General features: G+C 40.8%; 1 protein-coding gene across 5 annotated transcripts in view; it reads right to left on the minus strand.

The window, feature by feature from the left end:
- Window positions 1-3,147: 3,147 nt before the first annotated feature.
- Window positions 3,148-26,679, minus strand: part of LOC111562717 (unconventional myosin-Ic) — a 68,919-nt gene continuing 45,387 nt past the window's right edge. For all 5 annotated transcript variants that reach the window (XM_023261397.3, XM_023261401.3, XM_023261398.3 and 2 more), the window contains 29 exons: window positions 25,770-25,968; window positions 24,612-24,692; window positions 24,087-24,266; window positions 21,676-21,774; window positions 20,847-20,957; window positions 18,280-18,351; window positions 17,929-18,048; window positions 17,258-17,331; window positions 16,402-16,507; window positions 14,740-14,820; window positions 13,808-13,899; window positions 13,566-13,660; window positions 11,568-11,614; window positions 11,377-11,457; window positions 10,752-10,857; window positions 8,619-8,736; window positions 7,179-7,292; window positions 6,826-6,902; window positions 6,662-6,730; window positions 6,462-6,546; window positions 6,008-6,167; window positions 5,120-5,203; window positions 4,925-5,018; window positions 4,778-4,833; window positions 4,552-4,687; window positions 4,052-4,122; window positions 3,847-3,944; window positions 3,404-3,503; window positions 3,148-3,317 (listed from right to left, as the gene is read on the minus strand). In XM_023261397.3, the coding sequence (XP_023117165.2) occupies window positions 3,291-3,317; window positions 3,404-3,503; window positions 3,847-3,944; window positions 4,052-4,122; window positions 4,552-4,687; window positions 4,778-4,833; window positions 4,925-5,018; window positions 5,120-5,203; window positions 6,008-6,167; window positions 6,462-6,546; window positions 6,662-6,730; window positions 6,826-6,902; window positions 7,179-7,292; window positions 8,619-8,736; window positions 10,752-10,857; window positions 11,377-11,457; window positions 11,568-11,614; window positions 13,566-13,660; window positions 13,808-13,899; window positions 14,740-14,820; window positions 16,402-16,507; window positions 17,258-17,331; window positions 17,929-18,048; window positions 18,280-18,351; window positions 20,847-20,957; window positions 21,676-21,774; window positions 24,087-24,266; window positions 24,612-24,692; window positions 25,770-25,968 (2,833 nt within the window). In that variant the 3' untranslated portion in view covers window positions 3,148-3,290. The remainder of the gene's footprint in view (window positions 3,318-3,403; window positions 3,504-3,846; window positions 3,945-4,051; window positions 4,123-4,551; window positions 4,688-4,777; window positions 4,834-4,924; window positions 5,019-5,119; window positions 5,204-6,007; window positions 6,168-6,461; window positions 6,547-6,661; window positions 6,731-6,825; window positions 6,903-7,178; window positions 7,293-8,618; window positions 8,737-10,751; window positions 10,858-11,376; window positions 11,458-11,567; window positions 11,615-13,565; window positions 13,661-13,807; window positions 13,900-14,739; window positions 14,821-16,401; window positions 16,508-17,257; window positions 17,332-17,928; window positions 18,049-18,279; window positions 18,352-20,846; window positions 20,958-21,675; window positions 21,775-24,086; window positions 24,267-24,611; window positions 24,693-25,769; window positions 25,969-26,679) is intronic.

The raw sequence follows: 26,679 nt of genomic DNA on the forward strand, positions 1-26,679 counted from the left end.
TTATACATAGGTTCGGTGCATACAGTAAGTCAGGACTGATAACAGGAGTCCATCTGTAAATCGACAGACAGACATGGGACTTGGTTTGAATAAAGCTTATACACAGAGAGGGCAAACCTTTGGACACACTAACAATCAAAGAGGTATTTCTCTCCCCACACAGTATTGCTATCCAACAAAGGCACATGAACAAGTTTGCGTTAACAAACGACACTAAAAGCGTTTTCTCCCCAAATGTTTCACATCATCAAACCTCACTTGGCTTGAAACTCTCATTTTATAACACAGAACACAAACTGTACAAATACATCTCCCTCCTGCAAAATAAACATTGACACAATAATATCATATTAATCATACAACACAGAATCACTAGAAAATCAACAGGGTCTTTGGCTAATAAGTGCAGCAGCACAGTCCTGCCTCGGTGTATTGCACCCGCCTCGCCACCCAGAGCCATGCGGAGAGAAAGTTCTGCCACTACGTGATGTCGGGCAAACAGGAAAAGAAACAACAACTTGGAAACATTTTGGAGCTCCTCTCAAAGGTTTTTGGTAACACAACTTTTTCTCCGCCAGTCTTTGGTCTCACCTGCAGGCTTCAAGCAGAGTTAGGGTTAGAGAGAGAGGTTTAATGTAGGACTGGTCTGTAGGAGGCCTGACACCAGAGCTAGAGCCACTTTGCTATGAAATTGCAGCTAAAAGATGGATGTAGCAACCATGAAGTAAATTCATCCCATAAACTCACTGAGATAATGCTCACTGAGGGAATAAACTAAGTGGAGCTTTTCTAACAAACTTCATTGCAACTAAACTTCCTTTTTGCAACCAGGAGTCGCCCCCTGCTGGCTGTTAGAAAAAATACAGTTTTAGGACACTTTCACGATAGAATCACTTTTCAGACCCGCAGGCTACATCCATCTTCTATGTACAGATTTATCAAAGATTTTAGTGTCACATGACATACTTTAGCTATAAGAGAATATTTTCTACCCTGGAAAGCCTTCTTATTGAAATGAGAAACTGGGTTAATTCAATGTCAGCCACAGAACAGTTAGCTAGGCTCAGTGTAAAAAGGAAAAAGCTAGTCTTCCAACAGGCTGCACAGGACCATGAAACACATTTGAGATTACATTTCATTTGGATAACATGTTTAAAATACGTAAGAAGTAGTTTTTGTATTTTAAAAAATCTTTAGTCACAGCTAAATCCATTTGACGGCTAGCTTAGCTTAGCTTAGCTGAATGAGCAAGTTAGAGAGCTAACTTGCTCATTCAGCTAAGCTAGCTGTCTCTGTGGTGTAGCTTCATATTTAGCGTACAGTCGTGACACCGACACCAATCTTCTCATGTGACTCTTGGCTAGACAACCTACAATGTCAAACTATTTCCGTTAAAAGAAACATCTATATAACATAGAGCTCTTACAAGCTTCGGTCTAAAACTACTACTTTTGGTCTCCTCTAGCATTTTAGCTAAACCCAGTTGTGAAGAGCACTAGCTACTGCATTGAATAGAGCTTTAAAGTGTGACTCTCAGTCTTGCACAGGGGTATGGTGGTAAAAACTAAGAGATATTTTAAGAAAAAAACTGCTGTGAATTCATATTGGTCTAAGACTAGTCATGCGTAGTCGCAGCTAGACAGAAGCTACTGAAGCCTTATTAAACTCCCTAGCAGACTTGCTTCGGGGACTCTTCCACACATACATCTATCCACATGTTCTGAACATGTGTGCTATCGCCCCTTATAGCGTAGTCACGGTGCTGATACAGTTTTTGGAAGGGCTCTGCATGGACTCAGGGAGACGATGAAATTTACGTCACATGAACCTTTTGCATTCTCACAGACAAGGACACTGGTCTAAAGCCTTGACCATACAACAGTGTAGACGTGAACACAGACAGCTGTGACACCTACAGACATGGAGTTGCCATTGTACTATTTTTGTAATCCGTGGTATTCTGCCTGAAGACCTTGTTGCATTCATGCACAGCAGGTCGTGTCTACGTACTCTGATCATACACATGACTGGCGAACTATTGCTCCTGTAGCGTAATAGCTGTGCAGACACATATGCAGAAGGGTCAACACAAACTTGGATAGATAACAAAATTCATGTCAGGCCAACCTCCAACAAGTACAACTCGGCCTCTACAGGTGACTTGCAAACAAGATTAAGTTAGAGTGTAGAACAGCAGCGTAGAGAAGATGTAGCCGAGTACGTAGAGAGATTCTGGGCCTTTGTGGTCGTGAACGAGGGCAGTGAGCTGTACATGCAGCTGCTGCTGGTCCAACAGTCAGTCAGAGGATGACGGGTTTCTATCTACACTGAACTCGACTCATTCTTGAGTGTCATGGTTTTCACACATCAATCAAGACCTCTTGAACTGTTACGAATGAATTAGTCAAGGAGAAAGGCACAAGCACCTGGCGTCAAGGCAAATGACTGCTGCTTTCTCTCTTCTTTCCCTTCACCTTTCTTTTGCCTCTACCTCACCCATGTCGCACATACTTAGATCATCTTTTTAGCAGCATTTGCTGCATAGGTTGTAGTGATTTCCCCACAATCAGTGTCCTTCCTAATCAAAATCTGTACACATTAATATTTGTGAAATATATTCAGTAGTACATCCAACTATTTATTCAGATTTGGTGAGATACAGTCGGACACTAGGAGTTTCCTTTGCACCAAAGCATCACTGTATGATTAAAAAGTTGTTCTTCCTCATGCTTGAACCTTTCAACAGCGGTCCTACATACTGTCAGCCTTGATCTCAACACCTCTACACGTCAATAACATGCCATCTGCCCCGGTTAGAAAAGTAGTCTCAGGAAGCCAATCAAGTCTATGAATCAAGCAGATAAAGTAAACAGGAAGAAAGAGGCAATAGGCAACAGCTAACTCTGACTTTGATCAACAACAGTCCCCTTCTTCTCTCTTATTCCAACTCTTCCCTCATTGTTTTCTTGGTCATGTTCCCAAATAAAGCACAATTAACAAGCACAGTGCAAGAAAAATGCACCAAAATATTTGTTATTCCTTGGCCTCATATATAAAATCTGAATATTCAAACAGCAACAGTATTAATCCCAAAAATATTATATATAAACATAAATATATCAATTAGTCTTGCTGGATTTTTATTTGTTTTCTTTTTTTTCATTGGAAGCACATGCCACTGGTGTAGTGACAGCTGGCATCTGATTGGCTTAGGCAGAGCGGGTCTGCGGTTGTGTGATTGGAGGATGGGAGAGGTTGGGAGCTCCTGGTGTGTGTGGTCAGAGTGGCCATCATCTGGAGTTCAGTCTGGGAGCCGTCTGGAAGAAACCCACAAGAGGAAAATGTCACATCAGAGGTCAACAGGAAGAGTCTGACTCACAGCTGACAGATTGAGTCCACTCACCACAGACAGGTGTCCGTTCTTAGCCTTGGCCACCAGTAGTTCTGATCCGGGCGTGAAGTCTATGATCCCCTCTTTCCCCTGACCCACTGTAAACTTTATACTGTGGGGCAACAGAGGGGCTGTTAGACTGGGTTACATTTATTTCAGTTCTTAAAGCAGGTGACTGAGTAAAGATGCTGCTGGAGCTCCTCCATCCATGTGCTCTCTACACTTCAGGGTGATTCAGGTTACGTGAATTAAAGGCTATAAGTGAAGACTTTTCACAGCTTTGGGGTACAGTGTGAAGAAGATGTATTTTCACTGTTGAATCTGTTGGCATATTTTAAGCACCTACATACATAAAACGTGCCAAACTACAGTGCATACATCTGAGAGTAGACTCAACACAAGCAAGGATCTCTGGGTGCTCTAGGTGTTTTCTGTGTCAGTGCTCTGCTTCTCACCTGCCCTGGTTGATGTTGATGTTGTTGATTTTCTCGGCACAGATGGCAATCTTGGTCAAGGTCTCGATCACATGGTCGCTCTGCAGAACCACGTCTCCCTGGAAGGACACATCACACAGTGAAAACTCACACGTTTACAAAAAATACTACACGTGATCTTGCGTGATCCTGCAGCTGCAAAGCAGTTCCATGATCTTGGCTTCACCTTCTGTTTGTTGTCATCACTGGGCACATGCAGGACAAACAAGCCATCACTGAGAGAGCTGACTGAGATGCCTGCAGGGGGAACAGACAGTTCAAATGACATGAGTATGGTGATTTAGCAGAGCACTTCTAGATGGACTACAGCCATCACGTTACAGGAGACACCAGTAAAATATCTACAATGATCCTAGCATCAGCAGATTAGCTAGCCGAGGCTCTAACTACCTCACATGAAAAGAAAACATATTGAGGAAGCTGACCTTAAGTGGCAAAACAGGGAAAACCTGTTTCACCTTTACTGCATTCAGCTGATCATTTCCATGGAACAAAACAGTAGATTTTTCACATTTAAACTAAAATGAACTTTGGTGATTGTTTTGGTGTAATGACAACCAGCACTACAAGTACTGTGATGACTGGCAGCTAGAAGTGAGTCGGTAATGGATGGCAACTCCACCACCGTCACTACCCAAGGAAATAACTTTTCCGTTGGCCTCTGACCTTTCAGGGCTCCATAATCGATGCGCTGCTTGAGTTTGCCTTCCTCTGCGATGATGGCACTGCTACCAGTGAGCAGCAGCTGGCGGGGCCGAGGCTTGTAACCTTTCCTGTCATACTTGGTGACTGGCACTGCATACTGCAATCAGAGGGGATGAAGGTCAGCACGCCGCTCATGGTGAACTTACAGATAACATTTCAAATGGATTTTGCTCAGAGGTTTACAAACCTTCATCTTCTCGCTGCCCAGAGCCTGCAGCACCTTGGGGTTGATATCCTCACCATCTGAGCAAACAAACATGTTGATTTGTTTTAACGTGTACAGTATGAAGCATGGAGCTGATCGATTGCATCAGGAAAAATGCTGGAGTCTTACTAAGCCTCGTGCTGACAAACAGTTTGGGCACGCTCTGTGGGTAGTTGTCCTTCTTGTCCTTGAAGAGCTCGCTGGCGATCATTTTCTGCTCCATCTATCAAACAGGTTTGATGACAGTGAAAAAAATGCAGGAAGAAAAAAACTGACAGTCAGATTACAAAGAGCATGTCTTGACTGGTGATGGGATGATTTTACCTGATGTTTCCACTCAGGACTGATCTTCTTGCAGTAACTCCACACCATGTTCTGCATGCACAGCTTGCGCAAATGCTCTGATGCCTACAGACACACAGAGATTTTGTCAGAACATGTCTGCTGGCTGAACATCTTCAATTTTCAGTAGTTATAAACTGATCAGCCACAACATTCTGACCACTGACAGGTGAAGTGAATAACATCGATCATCTTGTTATAACGCAACGTTCTGCTGGGAAACCTTGAGTCCTGACATTCATGTGGATGTTTGACATGTACCACCTACCTAAACATTGCAGGTCAAGCAACCCCCCAAACCCCATGGCAACAGCAGTCCTTGATGCCAGTTTCCATCCTCAGCAGGACAATGCACCCCAACACACCCCAAAAACTGTTCATTAGTGGCCCAGGAACACGACAGAGTTAAGATGTTCACCCGGGTTCCACACTCCCCAGATTCGAATCTTAATGAGCAACTAGGGATGTCTCAGGATCAGCCTGATCTAGGTACTTCCCACCCTGCAACCCACAACCCACAGAATTCACTGGAGCCATCCGCAGAGGTTCTGCGTCCATGCCCCACTGGATCAGAGGAGTTTTAGCAGCATAAAGGAAACCAACATAATGTTATACCTGATTGATGTATATGAGACCCCTCACTGGAAGTGTGAGTAAATCAACCACTGAATTTTTGCTTCATGAATTCAGGTGTGAACAAAATGATATGACATAATAATACAAATTATTTACATCTGCGAGTTACAGTGTCCTAATAAAGTAAAAATGTAAGTGAATATTAACAGAAAATATCAGGTTTAATATATGACTGTCTGACAAAGGCTAAAGCTTAAAAGCTTTAACAGTACCTGATCAAGTTTAAATTCCCACCTCTTTGAGAGCAGCTGGAGGAGTCGGCCAGCTCTTGTCCAGAACATTCTTGGGCAGGTTTCTGCGCAGGTTCATGAGGAAGGAGTAGCGCACGTAATCCAGGAAATACTCGTTCTCTGGACAGCGCTCCTTGTGGCGGTAGATGAAGCCTTTGACAAACCTGAGGATGACAGAGGAGCAGGAATAAAATAAGGGTTTTGAAAGGTTTACATTATCTTCACACAAGTTATCTGTCCTGTAACAACACAAAGCTGATTGTCATACAGTCTTCTGAATAAAATATGACGTCTGAAAAACTAAATTAAAGCTGGTGTCTATGAAATGTAGACAACCATGAAATATGAAACCCAGATTTCTGTCCTTAGCATTTTACTAGCTGATGTTTACACACACTTGCTTTCTCAGTAAGCAGTGTATTGTGCCATCTGCTGGCCGGCTCTTGTATGGTGTGTACCTGCGTATAGTGTTGGCAGCCTGCCGTCTGCGCTGGGCCCTCCTCTTAGCCAGGATCCCCCTCCACCACGCCTGGACCGCAATAGCTGCAAGGGACGGCAAACAAAATACACTTAACACATACCTTTAAACCAACAAATAAACTTCTGTAGTTTGTTTTAAACACAAGTCATGGATAAGACACAGTGTCAGCTCCCTCACCTGAGGTTCTGAGTTTTTGGTATTTGGACTTTTGGCTGTAGCCTTTCCATCCTGCCTGTAGCTTGGTGGCTGTGTGGCAACAAAGAGACAACAGGTCAAATCTGCAGCACAAAATTTCCTGAATACACAAGGCACAAACAATCTGTCATGTTATTGACTCTTACCAAGACTATGTTTCCTGGTCTCCAGTGCATCCTCGGTGGCAAACAAAGTCTTTGGGAAACGGATAAAGATTTTGGATCTATAGGATTAAAAAGCAAAACATATTCAATCAAATGCACTTGATGCAACATTAAAAATCAGCAAAAAACAGCTGCGTGAATATCAGTCCAAAAAAAGCAAAAGAAGGATTTTTAAACATCATAAATGACAACAAATGAATTTAAAAAATAGAGAAGGAACTAAGTAGAACCGTACCTCTTACATTTCTACAAAAGCATCTGCTCTGAGACGTCTATCTGATTCATGAAAATGTACATTTTTATATCTTCATCTGACACATAAGTGTGCTGCTGACCTGCCCAGTTTGTACTCTTCAGGCTTGTATCCCAGATGTTTGACCAGTGTGGACACTCCATCTGCCAGCTTCCCCTGCCAGTTAGGCCACGTGTCTGGACACAGGGACTTGTACCTAAACAGACAAGAGGCCAGAAACAAAGTTAATAAACACAAATAAACACTAGCAATAACCCCTGAAGGTTGAAAACAGAATCCTCTAGCTGAAAGTCTCTGGTCTCCACCACTGCTACACTACAGTGATGAGCCTGAGGGAGGTTCTGTACCAACATCAGTGTATATGCTAAGCTTGTTGATAGAGTCCTGGGACATCTGAGAGCCAAATCACTGATCAATAGATAAAATATACCCATATTTGATTGTGTTAAGTCTTTTTTCCCTTGTTCCAGCCTCTGATGAGTTTAAATTTACTACTTTTCACTGCTGAATGTGAGTAGCTGGAATATCTTTAGAATTTGGTCTGTTGCTAAGACAAAATAAAGGATTTTATGAAGTCTTTGTGGGGTTTGAGAAACTGTGACGGGCATTTTTACTATTTCTATTTTGAAGATTTTCACCCTATAAATACACTTGACAGTCTTATTGAGAGCAACGGATGAGCTAGTAGGAGTTAGTGTCTTGGTAAGGACATCTGTACAGGACGGGAAATGTCTTAAGATTTAACCAGAGACTATTCCATTACATAATGATGAGTCACTAAATCTTGTTGCACCTGGAGGAATAATATTATCACTACAGCATGTACTCCAGATTGTGTGGTTTCAATCATGCTGAGATCAAAGGAATATTTCATTGTTATGCTGCAATTCTGTTAAATCTGTTAATCAGCCCAAATAAATCCTCTGTCAAAGGCAAATGTGCTTCAGTTAGTTATAACTCCAACCATTACTCTGAACTTTCTCAGTTCAGTTTTACATATTAATAATCAAAAGTGACTGGACTCTGGGTTTTAGTCTCTGACTACTACAACACTATTTCTGAAAGGTTTCTGATTGGTTTGTGGTTTCTGTGGTTTGCAGTGGATTGTTTTTGAACTGAATTAAAAACTCTGCATCGAGTCATCTTGTGTATCTCTTAGCAGTACTAGTATGGACAGTTGTACTAAATTAATAATGTACACTCAGTTACCACATTGTATTTAGTCCAGCTAATGTCTATTTCTAGTATTTGTCCACCCCATATATATCAAAAACGGCAGACTTCATTCCAAATATAACATAAAACCTGTACAGTATAGCCTTGATGAAGGTGCGACTGTTGTATTAGATTGTTTTGTTTTAGCTTGATGTACCTGTGGGTGTTTACAGGTTGTGTACTATAACACAAGAATGTCAATATATATCATACATGTGATGTCAGCTGTGACGAGTGTTGGTACAATTAGTGTTGACCTGAGTTTGCACCTCGTTGGTAAAAAAGCAAAGAAAAAGTGCCCGATCACCTCTGCAGGAAGACCTCGTAGCGACGTCTGTAGGCAAAGCCGGCTCTCCTCACCCTCAGATTCTCCATCAGTCCCAGATACTTGACCTGGTGACGGATCAGCACTTCGTCAAATCGACCTGGGACGGGGAGGAGAGGGAGAGTGGGGTCAACTCGCACTGAGGAAAAATGTTAAAGCCTGCTGGGCAAAATGAACCAGAGAGAACCAGTAAATGCAAAGCAGCAGGAGTAGGAGTGACAGAGGACAGAGAAACAGTGTGAAACCAACAAAAGGTCGACTGTGGAGGGAAACAAAGGCCGGCCCGATATACTGACGACCACACGGTGAGCTACACTGTGGCTTCTGATGCAGCAGAAAACAAACTGTTTGGGTTGGAATTAGTGAAAGCTCAGGATTAGCATGATGTTTGTGGGGAAAAAATACTGTATTAGCTTGATGAGCTGCTAAGCTGCTTCTGCTGTGTTTACAGGAACTCCTACATAAATGTGGCAGGAATCCTTTGAAAACTACCAGCAGACAGACGCAAACAACCAGAAGACTCTGAATCAACTGTAAAAGTTACAATCTGCACATTACTTTAAAGTTAAAATACCATTGAATATGTAGCACTCAGTTATTTAATTCTGAAAACACACATTTCTATAATGTGAAATTTTCAGCAGACGCTTTCATGAGTTGACTTTCTGAATTGAACCCTAATCTATTTTCAGGGTGATTTCACAACATTGACTTTCAAGCTTCTATATTGGTCACTATAAGCCAGGACTAGTTATACATGCTGTACCTTGCTTTTTAGGTTTTCCAGAACCTTCATCATCTTCATCTATATTTTCACATTTTATATAAGCCTTTATATGTGGGAAATAACACAATTCATATGGTGAAACTGTTATGTTTTAAACATATATCCCAGCAGAAGAGGTATCTATTCACAGCTGTGTAGGGGAGACTATCTGGAATCTGACAATATGAGAACCACGATGTTGGGACACTGTATTACTTAGAAATTGGGAGAAATCTGTGCTTAGTAACAGAAATAAATGTCATTACCGTAATAACTGGGGTGTTCCCATATAGTATGTGCAGAGATGGTAAATCAGGCCTCCAAATAAGGGGCCCCCTTTCTGTCCCATAAGAGACCTGCGCTTGTCTTTTATCACAACTTTCAAATCTATTATTTTGTGCTTATTTTACACACAAACTGCAATGTAATTTCAGAATTACAGCATTTTGGAAGAAATGTGAAAGTCTGCTATAATTCATGACTGGGTTACATTTTGTGTCACTGACAAAACTACTGGTATCACTAGATTGGATGCATTCTGCTTTTTATTTTGATATACTGCTGGCCTACAGTATGAAACAACCTCAAGATAGAAAAGCAAGAGTGTGAAAAGGGGCTAAGACATTAGTAAAGATAGTACTTTGCTTTAGTTTGATCTGTCTTCATAACATTATTACTTCACTACATACAGTCTGTATTTATGATTACATTTGAGATAAGAGCAAAATCAATTTTCTCGTCGACTCGTTATTGCACAGACAAGTAATTTGATGTAAAGGTCCAGTGGAGTGATTTTATTTGATATTCACCACAACTAGGTACAATAAATACTTGAAGACCAATTCAACTTACAAGAAGGGTGAGTTTGTGAGTTTGAGACTCTAAGGGTTAAATGTCACACTTGGACACTAAAACAAAACAGCAAAGTTGCAGTTTCTCCAATTATCACTCCAACAAAAGCACCACTTCTCTGCAAATGTCCAGTTCAGTTACTTTTACAGAATTATGTTAGTCCGTGCATTTTTAAATTTTTTTTTGGAAAAGTTACAGAAAGTTACAGTTGTGTTCTGATAACTTCTTCAAAAAGAAACACTGCTGGATTTCTCTCCTGTACAAGGATACTGAGGTGACATTTTGATACTCCAGGACGTTCAAAAAGTTGGAAATCATGCGGTTAAGTACTAAAATAAGGTTTATTTGCAATGTAAATCGACACACTAGTCACAGCAGCTGTTGTGTTGAGATGAGATGTTTTTAGTTCCTGAATTGAGGTGTTTTTGATTTGAATATCTCATCTGACAGTATGTAAGTATTCATCTCAACCAACAAAACAAAACTTAATTCCATACCTGCTTGCTTGGAGTCATTGGGCTTGATGCAGCGAACGTACGACGGCTCCTTAGACATGAGGATCTCCATGAGTTTCGCCAGACTGGCTTTGAACTGGGTGGCTGCCTGGAAGGGCAGACACAAACAGGCAGGCAAAAGATAGATGAAAGCTGATGAGGAAGGGATGGAGAGATGAAGGTAAGAGGAGGGGAAAAGGCTGCTAGTCAGTAAGTGGTCTTAAAAGAGCGTAGAAACTGAGGAGGTGAGGAGCGTAGGGATGCAAACTGAAGCCCTCAGACAGAGATGATGACCTAAGAAGAGCTACGTAAGCAGAGGGGTGGCTGATGTGACAGGCAGCCCAGCAGAGCCTGAACACTGGGCCCAGTGTGGACGACTAGGACTCTGACTTGCCAGCCTGTGACAGTAGCCTATGTGAGAGTGTGTGCAGGGCATACAAGTGTCAGGGCATTCCTCAGTGAGTGGGCAGCCGCAGAGAATCCCCATCAGACCGCCCACTCAACACAGGAGAGGGGAAACACACCACTGTTTGTTTTGCTGTGGGAAAACATGCCGGGATGCATGACAGTAAGATTTATAAGAGTGTGGAAAACCAGCAGAGAGCACAAACACAGTGAGGTGTCTCACCGTGTCCGGACGTTTCTTATCACTCAGCTCCTCTCTGTCAAAGCACTGTGTCAGGATATTGTTCTCAGACATAACCATGACCTGAGGACACATACAGGACACATACAGGACATCTTTAACCCCCGAACTTCCATTACAAAGTGACGGCTCACAATTCATTCTCCTCCCATTTCACCTCAATTCAGCCTCACCTCTTTTAAGTTCCTGAAGAGCAGGTCGTTGTTCTTGTCCAAAAATCCTGAAAGACAGAAGACGGAGTTTTATTTTTGATTCATGTGACAAATACAGAACCCCACAATATCACCTCATACCAGCTATAACCAGTAAAGTCTGATCCCACTGTCGAATGTGTTCATTTAATGTAGTCAAAAAGTCATTACATAAACAGTCGTAACAGGTCCTGAGTCAGCCTTCCTGTAAATTTCTTTGCATCTTTTGGAGACACAGGTTTATGTTCGAGACAGGATTTTATTTCCTTAAGTGTATTTTATCATATTTTGGTCAGAATTCATGCTATTAATTTAATAACGAAAATAATGAAAAACAATCAGAGATCAGACTGGAGTTTCACTTTTGTTCAGATGCTTATGGTATGTACATACTTTTTAACATTAAAGCACAGTGGCCCTTTAAGATGAACACTAACCAGTATGACGTAATCGTAATTCTGTTATGGACAATCAATCTGGCTGGTAAACTTTCTTCGGATTAAACAGAGCAGGATTGAGCTGCTACTCTGATACATAAGTAATAAATACTACTGAGATACACCAAGTACTACACAGTGTATGGGCTAGTCACGAATGGGGCTTTTTTATAGCCTGCAATCTGACACAATAATGTAGTCTGTGACTCAGAATAGCTGTCTGGACTAAGAGAAACAGCATATTACTAATGATTTGGACTGGATTCATCATGTGAAGTATTAAAGGAAAACTAACTCTCCTCACAGTGCTTTTACTTTCTCTTTTTCAGCAGCAAGCTTTTGTTTATTTGTGCTGGCCATTATTTGAATACTGAATTTTACTGGGAAAATTACAGCAACACCCTTCATACTGTGATGAAACAATAGACAGATCAGCCCCAACGTTAAACCACCTAATATTCTGCAGGTCAGACCCACTGAGGCCTGGATGCCACAGACTTTAAAAGGTGTCTTGTGGTATCAGACGCACAGTAGGCAGCAGATCCTTTAAGTCCTGGAATTTGTGAGGTGGAGACTGAAGGAGTCTGACTTTTTATCCCAGCCATTTCTACAGAATTTTACAGAGTCCAAGTCAACATCTTCAGCTCTTTATCAGGTTCCTTACATCGTTCCTGAACAGTATTTGCAGTGTGGTAGGAAGCATTATCTTGCCGAGAGGTGACTGCCATCAGGAAATACTGCTGCCATGAAGGGGTGTATGAAGATCAATGGTTTCCCAGCAGAACATTGCTCTCAGCATCAGCTTGCTTCTTTCTCTAGTGCATCTTGCTGCCATCTCATGTGTCCACTGTAGGTGCTCTTCCAGTGGACAGAGGTGATGTGATGTTTTTTGTGTTCTGATGTCATTCTATTATAGCAGCTTTAAGGTCTTCAGCAATCTGTGCTAAAGTAGTTCTTCTGTGGGATCAGACCACAGCCCTCACTCCAACCACAACATCAGTGATGATTGGGCCCCATGACCCTGGCGCTGGTTCACTGGGTTCCCTTCTTCAGAAAACTGCATACACTTGAGGTTTTGGAGATGCTCTGACCCGTCATTTCGTCTCAATTTGAATTTGTCAAAATCACCTAGATTCTAATGCTATCAATTTCTCCTGCTTCTAACACATCAACTTGAATATATCGAGTGTTTAGTTTCTGATGCATCAAACCCACTGGCAGGCCCCACAGAACCGAGATACTGATGCTGTTCGCTTCAGCTGTCAGTGGTTATAATGTTGTGGCTGAATGCTGTACAATTAAGTTGTTTGGGTATGAAAACAGGTTACATGTAGAAAACAGTATTGGTTTTCAGTACTGGAGAGTAGTTTGGCATGCTGACCTCTATGCCAAATTCACCACAGCACCTAACATCCAAGGACACAAGGCCACACAGCCTTGGCTGCTATGCTTCACCTGTTTGTTTCCAGCTACATAAAGGGGACCACTATTTTGATAACGTTTACAGCAGCGCGCACACATACACACAAACACACACACACACCGTTGACATTGTAGTTGACCTCTCCAGCGTAATGTAGCAGTCTGAATTCTTCACGGCCCATTACCTTCCGGGTCTTTCCATCAGCCAGTTTGTGACTGCAGAAAAACACACAGACAGAGCATGGATTTATCAGGAAATGCAATAGACACAAATCCAAAAGCTCACAGTCTGGTACCAGAGCAAACAGTTCTGTTCACTGTGAGACCAAAGTTGCAGAAACTAAGAGTGGGTAGCCGACTAACGTGACAAAGTGAGGGTGTCCTCCAACAGTGTCCTCCAGCTTCTCCAGGAAGGTGAAATCACTGGCATCTCCAGGCCTCAGACATTCCTCATCCTGTCAGAGGTAGAAAGAGCAGCAGGCAGTCAGTATCTCACAAAAGGGAGAAACTATTTTAAAGACTGTGCCTACAAAACAATTACATAGTTATACGATGGCTAAGCAGTAAAGGACTAGTTCAATATTATGAGAATTTCTGTGGCTTATTAGCCAACTAAAGGAGTGGTTTTAACAGAGGTTAGGAGGACTATAACCCCCAGACTACTATCTCCTCCCTTTCAATTTTATAGCTTCTGATTGGATTTTCATTAAAATCTTTCTAAGCAGTGTCCTCAGAGAACCCATAAGTCTATGTCAGAATTCATTTGGAGACATCTGAATTGCCTTAAGTTATTTTAGTGCAGCAGCGAGTGTGTTGTGTTTTATCTACATGCTGGAAGATCAGAGGACTCAGGACACAAACGTAGGAAATCCCTCCTCTGCCTTATTTCAGGTTTGAAAATATACAATATATAATCACATATGCCTGAGATCAAATCGATGTCCTTATTGAGGAGGCATGGATGAGGTCACTCTCATGTCTGCAGACTAAATATGAAGCTGGAACCAGGAGATGTTTAGTTGATGTTTGTTCTGCACTAAAACTGTATAAACTAAGTTGTGGTTGTTCAGTGTTTTGTGCTGGGCTATTTCTTGGTCAGGTGCAGTGACTCTCTGGAGTCTCTACTACTTGTGGGGCAACCTCCCAAAATGTGGAACTATTCCTTTAATACATCTGTTGATGTTGCTGTAAGTTCTTCAAATATTTTGGCAGAGATCATCTTCCAGAGTAAACACAATTATAGATGAACTCTGTTTTCATTCGAAATGGGTCCTCAGTGCAGCATGTCTCCTCACCAGAATGGAGATGATGCCTTTGAACTTCTCCTCCACCAGGTCACAGATGATCTTGTTGTTGAAATACTGCACCGGTTCCCACTGGAATCACACAATTGCTGGTTAGAGATGATGTGAAAACAAAACAACTATCACCTCAGCTGCCATAATGAACATAATGACACTGAATGTGGAAGAGCTCAGTGGTCTGCTGTGCCAGACAAGAAGAGCAAATTAATTGAATAGATTGTTTCCACAGTGGCCCAGTGGTTAGCACCACCACCCTCAAGCTAGAAAATCTCCGGTTCGTATCCCGGTCTGGGATCTTCTGTGTGGAGTTTGCATACTCTCCCTGTGCATGTATGGGTTTTCTCCAGCTTCCTCCCACAGTCCAAAAACATGCAGAGGTCAACTGATGATTCTAAATTATCCAATTGTTTGTCTCTATATGTATCCCTGTGATAGACTGGTGACCTGTCCAGGTGTCCCCTGCCTTCACCCTAAGTCAGCTGGGATAGACTCCAGACCCCAGAGACCCTAACAAGGATTAAGCGGTGTATAGATAATGGATGGATTGTTTCCACTAAAAACCTGAACTGCCATCGATGGGTTGAAGTTCAGAATAACACTTATCGATCCTTGAAAGACTAATGCCATCGACAATGGTTGGTGGCCAAAAAAAGCCAGTGTGTTTTAAAAAAGGCTATAGCCTTATTTTAAAAAAAAAAAAAAAAAACATCTGACTGAGTGTTCACTTTGAAATTGTACTCTCATGAGGATGGAAAGTTGTTACGCCACCACTATTTAGCGACCATAAACTCAATCATCTGCAAAATTCATGGAATCCTGGCATGCAGACACGCCGTTCACCCACTTGTATGTGGACACACTCATATGAAGGCAGAGCTCCGCAGGCTAAACGTGGCAGTATTAGGTTACGTTAGCGCTAACGGTCACATAATTTCCACAGACATGAGCGCCCACGGTCCTGATGTCAGATGATAATGGGCTCTTTGAGAGGTGAATCCAAGTTTCTCCCACAACCTGTTTGCTCTCTGAACAAATGCATTTATATTAGAGAGAAAACAAGAGGCCTTTGTTCCCAAGAAGCAAAACAAAACAATATAAATGCAATGAATGCAAATGGGAAATAGACGAAAGGGAGCAACTGAAGAGAAAACTGAAGACAAAGATCTTCAATGCAGACCTGCTTTGACATGTAATCTTCTTAAGAGCTTTAAGATTTTATCAGCAAATAAATAAAACCTGTGACTCTAACAACGACAGGGTTCAATTCTAATGGAGCAGCATCTTCTATAAATATGTGCACTTACTGTAAATTACTCTGAGGCAAAAGCACCGGTGAAAAAAGCAGATAATAAATTAAATTATCAATTTCATTTTGGAAAACACAACCGCAACAACAATCACATTAGGAGCTCTGAGCCAGAGGGAGGAGGAACAGTATGGTAGTCGCAGGCTGCAACAAGATATGAAAACCCCTCTGTGGAGGAGGACAGAGGAGCACAGAGTGGGGCTTAAAATGCACAGAAGAGGTGAAAGCGGACTCAAGATAAACTAACAAAGTGTGTACACGAAACAACTTAGGAAGCAAACGACAGTTTTACACATTATCCGGTGATGAGGGGGCAGGGGGTACTAAGACAGAAAGTGGTGTCTGACCGTGATGCCTTCAGCCTCGTACTCCTCCTGCTCTGACTTGAGGGTGAGCTCGATGAAGAGCTGCTGCAGTTTCTCATTGCAGTAGTTGATGCAGAACTGCTCAAAGCTGCAACACACAACAACCCACACATCAGCTGAATTAATGCAAACACAGTCACAGAGTTAGTAATGACTTCCGTAATAATGGAATAACTTTAAGTGCCTAATTTACTTTAAGCGCATTAATTATGAAGGAAGAACAATTAAACATCACACTCAACCAAATAAGGCACAGCTAGGATACAGGATTAAAGATAAAATAGTCTGTAATATATTTGTCAGTGTTTAAAGGTGGCCTAAGCCATTCTAATCTAATACACAAATTCAGTGAATTCAATCCAATTAAAAAAAAAAAAAAAAAACTCTATTTGTCTCCTGGGGATAATTCAGGGCACATAAAAAAGTTGGACACAGGATTGTAGAAACAATGGTACAAAAGTAGCAGCAGGCATGTGGTAGTTAAAATAGGATAAATACAATTATTTTTAAACGTGACAAGACTAAAGTAAAGTATCAAAACAGAAATAAAATCAAATCTGGTGTTAGTTCACAGCCCTGGCTTTGTAAACGGGAAATAAGCCAAGTGCTCTGGACTGATCTATACGACACTATTCCAGCCAGTCAAGAGGGAAATGATGGTATCTGCAGCCGGCTCTATGGTTCATCAGAGCTTGTAAAAACAACCCAAACAACTAACGCTCACTAGTCTTTTACGCTACCCAAATTTAGTATAGGGGAGTACAATTATGTAAACATATGAAATGTTCTGGGTGTCCGAACCCTTGGACTTTTATAATTTCAGTAACAGTAATTGTACCTGTTGTGCTGGAAGACCTCAAAGCCATAGATGTCCAGCAGGCCAATGACAGAGTAATGTTTGTGAGAGTCATCCTGTTAATGAAATGAGAAAATTAATCTTTAGATCTGTATGAAAAAAAACATACAAGAAATCTCAATATGCATCATTTTCACAGTTTAGGAAACATTTTATTAAAAATTTTATCAACGAAATGTGCACTATAGTTCAATGTAGTTCCACTACAGGTTTTAAACAGTGATTTTGTGCAGCTATATTCAGGAAAGATAATATTTTGTGGTGGTGTTGAGTTTAAATTGAGGCTATTGGTCTAATCTGGCATGTAATAAATACCACTGCAAATGAAATCCCAAGTGATGATGATTGTGTTCCAACATATAACATAATACTGAGTAGTGCTGCGGACTTGTAAATGTCCACAAGGTGGAGCTGTGCTGTCATAGAATGAAGGGGAGACGTCCACATGTGCACAATAGTGTTGGGTGATGTTTGATTTTTGTTTGACAGATGTATTACTGGATGATTTCAAGTCAAAAAGTCAATTAAGTAAGGTGAGCTAAATGTTTATGAAAAAATGCACATCTTCAAATGGAAAGCTGTCAACTGTTCAGCCATACTGAGACACAGTCAGCTGAGTGAGTGTGTGTGTGTGCGTGTGTGTGTGTGCGTACCGTGTATGCCAGTGAAGCGTTGATCTTGTTAACCAGCCATGTGAAGGTGCGTCCGTACACTGCCTTGGACAAAGCATCCCGAGCCGACGACGCCTGCTCTAGATTCAATGGGCTCATCAGCTGATCGAGAAACACACAAAAACACACACACACACACACACACACACACAGGAAGGTGAGCGGCCAGTGGAGACAGGCAAAGACGCACAATAACAGAGTAACACAAAGTTCAGCAGTAACAGTTAGACAAGCTACAATGTTATTACACTGCAGAGGACCAGACATGACATAGACAGGAAAGCCTTGTATACAAGTGCTTATCACACAATGAGAGTGTGTATCCAAACCTACCTCCTCTCCCTTGGCAATTATCTTCTTGTGTGTGAGTGCTTCTGTCAGCACTGAGCCATTCACTCCTAACAACTGGAAAAGCACAACAACCTTAGTTAGCACCGCAGCTCCACCAGTGACAAATACATCCCCTCCAGTCACCAGACAGACGTCACGGCTGTCAGCAGCAGCGACATCCTGCTACGTTATCTGTTCATTACGTCTGACATTCAGTACAAGACCGAGGAAGAAAAGAATGGGAGCTTTTTCAAGAGAAAGCATCACATTCAGTGATTTTGTTTTTCTATGTGCACACTGGTTAATTGGGTATGACTTCATCAGCAGTGCTGTGAAAATTAGAAACAGGGACCGTATTTGTGAAAATCAGTCCTGATTGGTCAGAATCTGTGAGTGAAGCATGTCTGGTCAGTAAAGCTATCTCAGCATTGTCAACATTCAGGAGAACCTGTCAGGAGTCACCAGAGGGTGGGAAGAGAGATGCTTTGGCAACACTTGAAGAAAAAGAGCTTATAAAAACATATTTTTGACAATAAACGGAATAATTTCTTGTTACAGAACATATTCTGCATCTGCAATCATCACCAGTTTCTGCAGTTTTACAGATATATCTATTATTTTAATTACATTACCAAAAGAATTAATCATTTTTATAACATATTTAAAAATATACTACTCTAAATAATAAAAGTATTAACTTACGACTGATTATGCAAATGGAAAGTTGACACATAATATGAGATTGAAGCAATGGATTCATTTTAGCAACACATTTGAAGAGATGAATGAAAAGATTGGGATTTGGGAAAAATAGAGTGAATAAAAACTCCCTGGACAATATCTGAAGGACAGATGAGCTAACAGCCCTCGTGGGGAATCTTGTGAGTAAGAGAGACTTGATTACATATTCTAGACCTTAATCAATTTTTTTTAAAGTTATTTTTTTGGCCACTTTTCAGCTTTATTTGACTGGTTAAATTGAGAGGCTGACAAGAAAGTAGGGGAGAAGAATGGGAGGAAGACCTGCAGCAAAGGGCCATGAGCTGGATTTGAACTCATGACCGCTGTGTCGGGAACTATAGCCCTGTTTCTGGGTCGTCCGCTCAACCAGCTGAGCTAACTGAGTGCCCCCCACCTAATCGTTATTACTGATGGTTCGTGTGGAAAGAGAGGCAGAGGGCTCATCGCTTATATTAACAACACATGATGCCGCTCTGGTCTCATTATCACAGAGGATTGTTTCTGCAACTGAAATACTCAACTGTTAGCTGTGTGGCTATGTTCATGCAGGGAGTTTTTATTTGCCATCTTAGCCGTCATTCACATCCCTCCCTCTCTTTGCTAACCAGGTAGGTGTGTGATGTCATTCTCTCTCTCACAGCAACACTCCAGACTCTGCTGCTTTCTTGTATTTCTTGTATAGCTTTACAACTTCCTCAATCTTAAGCAGCAGTTACAAAACTATTTCCCTCCAGGGATTAATAAAATGATTACAATATTTTTACATATACTACCGATCAAAAGTTTGGGATCAATTAGAAATGTCCTTATTTTTGACAGAAAAGCCTTTTTTTCAGTGAAGGTGATATTAAATGAATGATAAATCCAGTCTAGACATTGTTAATGTGGTAAATGACTATTCTAGCTGGAAACAGCTGATTTTTAATGGAATATCTACATAGAGGTACAGAGGAACATTTCCAGCAACCATCACTCCTGTGTTCTAATGCTACATTGTGTTAGCTAATGGTGTTGAAAGGCTAATTGATGATTAGAAAACCCTTGTGCAATTATGTTAGCACATGAATAAAAGTGTGAGTTTTCATGGAAAACATGAAATAGTCTGTGTGATCCCAAAGTTTTGAACAGCAGTGTACTCAAAATTAGTTAAAGTTGGATCAGGGCAGTGATTTCCACCTCCGCAACACCTGATTTCTACATGTTGCAAGAGAAAATTTGACTAGAAAAGTCGAAACAGTTAGAGGCAATGGGTAAACAGTTGAAACAGTTTGTCTAAAGTAGTGGATAAATGGTTGACACATGCTGAAAGTAATGGGACAGTTAAAATGTAATTGATAAATGATTCAAATAAACCCAAATATACTAATAATATAACAGCTGAAACTTGACTGAAAGTGGGAGTTAAAGTCTAGTTTCTGCCTTTTAAGCGGAAGGGTTAAGATTGGAGACTTAACTAAATCCAGCTTGAAAAAATAACTCTAACAATATCCACTTTTATATAATCAATAGTTTCAAATGACGTCTAGTTGAAATCAACTTTCTTTTCTGCATTTACAGTTTTATCCTTATTTTGTAAACAAACACAGCTGTCAGATAACTAAAATACGTATTCACGATAACTTTTTCATTTAGTGTATTAAAATGTAAACCTTCTACTAAAAGTAATCATCCTCCTCGCACGTAGGAGTTGATATGTGACCCTCCATACCCACTTTATTGCTGTTTTAACTTTAACCATGATTCCTCTGCTGTGATGTTTGATAAATGTGGGTTCAGGCCTTGTGCTTGTTTACTCTCTGTTAGTAGTGTTGCTTGGTGCAGCGTCTTACCCTGGCCAGATACTTTATCTGTGTATCAGAAGTTATGCAAGCACTGCCTTCTTCACCACCGTACTGCACGTTGCCAAGATGGAGCACACTGGCGATTATGTTCAGCAACTCCTACACAATAAAACACAGAGAAGGAGGGAATGAGAGTGATAAAAACAGAGAAAGGCCGATGGATAAGGAGAGAAAAATGAAGAGGAGGAAGAGAACAAAGGCAGCTGCCGCATGATAACATTTTACTTAACTCTCTGCTCATATCTTTATTAGTGACTTAACTGATAAGTGTGGTTTTGATTAAAATTACATCAAGATTTGAACCAGAATGTAGGAATCTAGTGTCATACTAGAGCTGCACACTCTCACACCTGTGCTTCTTTCTATGAGCTGTGTGAGATCTGAAAAGAGTGTTGGAGACAAGCCCAGACTCATGAACATGTAGGAAGACTCCCACGATGTGCACAAATAAGTTCTCACTACATAATACTAGCCACACACACACACACACACAGTTCTGTCTAACCAACATCCGCAGTGAGACAGGAACAGCCTCAGGCACACGGAGGACTTCAGTGTTTGCAGTGAAACTTGTGGCAAAGATTGTTGTGCAGCCATTAATGCACACAGTCCAAGCAGCAATGTTAATTTACATGTGTGTGGGGTAAACTTTTTTCTTTCAAGATTGCTCTTGTCAGAGGTGTAAATGCAACATATACTGCCCAGTCATCTGCCTGTTTACCTCATGGAAACAGAGATCATCGCTAATATTTTCACACTTGTTTAAGGCAAAACAAACAAGTCATGGCTGATTTGCACGGTTGGACTCGGTCCTCACCTCCACCTCGTCCTCGTTGAAGCCAATCACCGTCAAGGCTTTCCTCACCACCTTCCAATCACTGCGGTCGTTGATGGAGCTCACTTTGGGACAGTTACCCTGTGGAAAACAACCACAAAATCACTGGTAAAGCACTGTGAACATGCTACTTACTTACCTTCTAGATTTGATTTTAAAGCCCTTGTGGTGTTACGAACATGTCCGACAAAATCCACAGAGCTGGTAATGTGTAAATTGCTGTTTACAGGTAAAGTAAACACCTACTTATATGTGATGTAAACAGCTATGTCAGGTGTTTTTGCTCAGTAGAGGTTGGAGTGTGTGTGTTCACTGAATGGGAGGGTTCAGCTTGAGCCTTAAGGCAGATTTCTCCCCTGAGAAAAGCTCCACTCACTGTACAGAGAGACCCTGAGTGAGAGCCTATTAACCAGAACTCCCACTGGGACACACACACACACACACACACACACGCACACACACACTCACACACTCACACACACTCACACACACTCACACAGATACCAGTTACTCCCGTTCAGTTATGATATTGTAGTTCTGTTAAGTACAGCCAAAACTTGAACCAAATTTGGAAAAAAAATAGAGAAATTAATATATTACAGACAGACAGACAGACAGACAGACAGACAGACAGACGTATTTACATATATAGGAAATAACAACTGTATGCATTCTTGATTCAATATTTTGGTTCAACAAGATGCCATTATGAATGTAACATAAAAACAAATGTGGACGATGGAACCACACTTTAGACCAGGGGTGTCAAACATACAGTCCAATGTGGCCCAAGAAATGACTTTGCAAAGTGTAAAAATTACGGCCAAGACATCAACTGCAAATTGTAAATTTGTAAAACTGTAAGTCTAAAATAATTTCCAGACCTTGACAAGTCGTTTGAATCATAAAGTAAAATACTAGATTGTTCAGTTCCAGATAGCTGTGACCAAATGTTTTGTGCCCGTGTAGATACACTGTAATCTGTAAGTTTTAATGTATAAATGATAAACTGAGGCAAAATATTGTTGAAGTTTAACTTATTTTTCTTAAGAAATTTCAATTTGTTCATAAAAAAGGAAATTAAAAAGTTGCAAAAAGACAGATTCTTAAAAGTGAACATTTTCAGAATGTACTATTTTGGACTAAAACAAAAGGAACAATGCGGAGTTGTGATTATTTATAAGTTATTATATTATGATTTTACTGGTCCGGCCCACTTGAAATCAAATTAGACTGAATGTGGCCCCTGACACATCTGCTTTAGTCTGTAAAACTAATAGCCACCATACTTTATAACCGTCTCAGCAATCTTGATGAAGAGTTACTTGTTGTATTCAGATTTTGTGTATATTCTATTTTTGTCTGTACTTGCAGATGGCTCTGGAGAGCTGATAGGAAATGAAGGATGAGAGAAAGAATGGGAATGACTTGCAGCAAAGATCATCCAGCAGAAGTGAACCAGGAACACTGTGGTTACAGTGCTGCTTATGGTGGTGATGTGTCTTAACCATATGACCATCGCCACCACATATTACTTAGATATGACCTGATTTAAGTGTTGCTTTGACAAAGTCTACACTGCATCTTATTTATGTAAAGTTCTTATATGATTGCTTGTGTTTAGCTAACGTTTCTCAAAGGTGGACAACACACACTATGTACATCCATGCACCCTGAGAAGCACATCCCTGATCCAATTTTTGGAAAAAAGGCAGAAAAACCTAAAGAATAAATATAAAAACTATAAAGATATTTGAAAATGAATGTGTTTAAAATGAGGTTGTTTGTTGAGTGAAGAGCAAGAGGTGCTTGTATCGCCTAATGCCCCATTGTGATCTATATTATAACACTCACTGTATTGGTAGTTTGTCAATAAGAACACTACCTGAAGCCTGAAAAACAACAGTGTCACCTTATTGACATGCTAACTTATGCAGCAAGAGACACCAGAATCTAACTCCATATAGAATACCTGTGTGTTCACAGGAAAAAATACTTTGCCCTCAATTAATTAGCAAATTAGCTCATAAATTATCATTTTGGGGTTTTGTAGCAAATTAGTATTCCCTAATAAAAGACTGTTGAACACTGAACAAATTCATATAGTATATCAACAGCACCATTTACAAAAGTTTCCACTCAGCTCTCTACTGAAGGATGCACACCACTCTGTAGTTTTTAATGTTTTCAGCACAAAAAACACTGAAGGGAAACTGTAGTCAGATGGTTCAAACAGGTAGTGTGTAGTTAACATATGAGTTGTGGCTGTCGCTGATCCTGAGGGCTTTTATCACATAAATGCAATTAATAAACACTGAACGAATTAGACACTTGCACTGACCACTTTCTGTTACTATGCCACAGTGGCATAAATAAAAGTACTGCATTCTTACTTTGACCAGGTACTGGTACTGCAGGGGGCTCCTCTCCAGCCCCAGGCGTCTCAGTAAGTCTTCCTCCCCTCCTTCGATCAGCTGATAGAAAATGTGGAAGTTCCTCTCTCCGTGGTTCTGGTGAACCACCCGCGACTTCTCCAGCAGGTAGTTGATGATGTGGCCTCCCACCGGGGCACCCTGTCGACGGGTCAAAGGCCAAGGAGGGTGAGGGGAGGAAGAGGAGGAGGAAGAGGAGGAGAGGGTAAGGCTGGGGTACTGAGGTGTGATGTGGGGTTGATACAACATGCAGAATCCACATGGAATTTGTAGCCCATGAAAAATATTGTGGAACGAGTGGTGTAAATAATGAAATGAAAGGAATCTGAACTCAGATTTTATGAACAAAGACTAAGTGTATTTAGACTTTTAAAATTTCCTTTATTACCATCACAACAAGTAAAAGGGTACCTTCATAAAAATATGAAGCTAGTAATATTTCAACAATAATCTCTTTTGTTTAAAGAGACTGAATGTTGCGCTCACCTTGAAGTCAAACTGAATATCCATGTACTTGCCAAAGCGGCTTGAGTTGTCGTTACGCAACGTCTTGGCATTGCCAAAGGCCTGGAGAGAGGAGAGAGTGGGATAAGGAGAGGTGTGATGATGGATGAATTAAGAGGCAGCGATAACAGGAGAACAAAGAGATACAGTGTGATAAAGAAATGATGACATGACAAAGAAAAAGCAGTGGAACAAGGTGAAAGCCATGGGCATCAGAACCCCTGCAGTGTCCGTCTAAGACAGCAGTAAAGACTGTAAGAAGCACACACACACAAACACATCTGGAACACATCTGGCTGAGACAGGCAGACACCTAAACGAGCACTTCTGTTAACTGCAGTACCACTGTGCAGCTTCATTCCCCAAAACAATGGTTTTGAACCAAACACAGACGTTCATATTCACCACTCTGTTCTTTACAAAATGCTACAAAAACATCTCCAACCAGACTTTGTGCCAGAATGCTCACAACGCTTATATCTACTGTGTGTTTTTGCAAATACATGATTTTGGATTCCAACTGTGTTTAACTGATGTGGGACTTTGTAAGAACGGAGCAAGATGATTTTAAAACATATTTATGTAGAAATGATAGTGCTTTTTAAATGAAAGAAAATCAGCAACAATTAACCAAAACAACAAAAATGTATAGTTATAAAGTTGCTTCTGTCGATCCCTGTGAGGGTGGAGAGGCCTGTTGAGAAAAATGTAGATGCCCGACCTCCTCTGTGTCTTTATCAAACTAGTCCCTGACTGTCTGCTGGTTACCCTCAGCTACAAAAAAGGCAATAATACTTGTCAAGATTATGATGACAGATTTCTGCTCAAATAAAAAGAAAGTACAACATATTTCATGATAGCGTGACATCCAGCCTTCAGATACATCCTTACCAATAAATCCGTCTTAATCTTTAGTTCATGTTTATTTTAAGCACTGCTGACAGGCTGTTATTATTTTTAATAAAAGCAGCAGCAAATTTATCCTCCGACCAATATACACTATCTACCAAGACACATTCATCAACACTACTTTAATGTTAGGAGGAGTACCCATTTTAACAATTCAATAAGTCCTGCTGTGCAACACCGTGCTGAAAGGCTTTCTCTCAGTGTGGTCCAGATTACTGGAATGTGTCTCACCTCCAGCACAGGGTTGGACTGCAGCAGGCGATCTTTGACAGTCTGCACCTGCTCACTGGCAGGACAGGTGATAGCGTAGTACTGCAGGATCTTCTTGGACGCCTCCGTCTTCCCGGCACCACTCTCCCCTGAGATCAGGATGCATTGGTCCTTCCCCTCCGTCCTCATGGAACGGTACGAGTTGTCTGCCACCGCATAGCTGGAGGGGGAGATGTCAGATCAGCAGAGTTGATGCAGGAACATGTCATGTTACTAACTTTGATCTGTTTAAGGCAAAGATCAAAAATGTGTACTGTTACTGTGGTGTTTAGTACAGCAACAGAAATTATTAGATTCAATTATTTAAACCTTTAGCAATATTATGCAGATATAAAGACATTAGATGTAAATCATATTAACTCTGCTATACTGTTGCCAGTTTACTGTAGTAACTGTACTGCATACAAAGACGAGTATAATTCTTAAAAAACAAAATTGTGGTACTGTGGTTATGCATTAAAAACAATTTCAGCGTGGTTTATAGTTTATTTTATGAGACATCAAATGTTTGTCATGGTTTGTCATAAAAACTTTCAAGATATTAAGTACAAAAAAGCCTACAAAGGTTAAGCAAACAAGTAATAAGTAAAGAGAAAAAAGAAACGTGCACTTTAAATATTGACTGAATTTACAATAACCAAAAAAAGATGTAAAGACAATTTAAATATCACCTTATAAAGTTCATATTGTAAATGCTTGGATTTTGTCCTGTACACTTCACCATCTCAGGTTCAATACTTATTCTCATTTTAGCTCCTATTTCACGAGAAATATGTTTCTCTTTAGTTGCTAAGTGCCCGTCTATTAGCTGTTTTCCACTTCGTTTCAGAGCAGCCCAAACCTTTGTGTGATTGCAGGAAGTGCCCCTATG

The sequence above is a fragment of the Amphiprion ocellaris genome, chromosome 7, assembly GCF_022539595.1.
Source record: "Amphiprion ocellaris isolate individual 3 ecotype Okinawa chromosome 7, ASM2253959v1, whole genome shotgun sequence".
Lineage (NCBI taxonomy): Eukaryota > Metazoa > Chordata > Actinopteri > Pomacentridae > Amphiprion > Amphiprion ocellaris.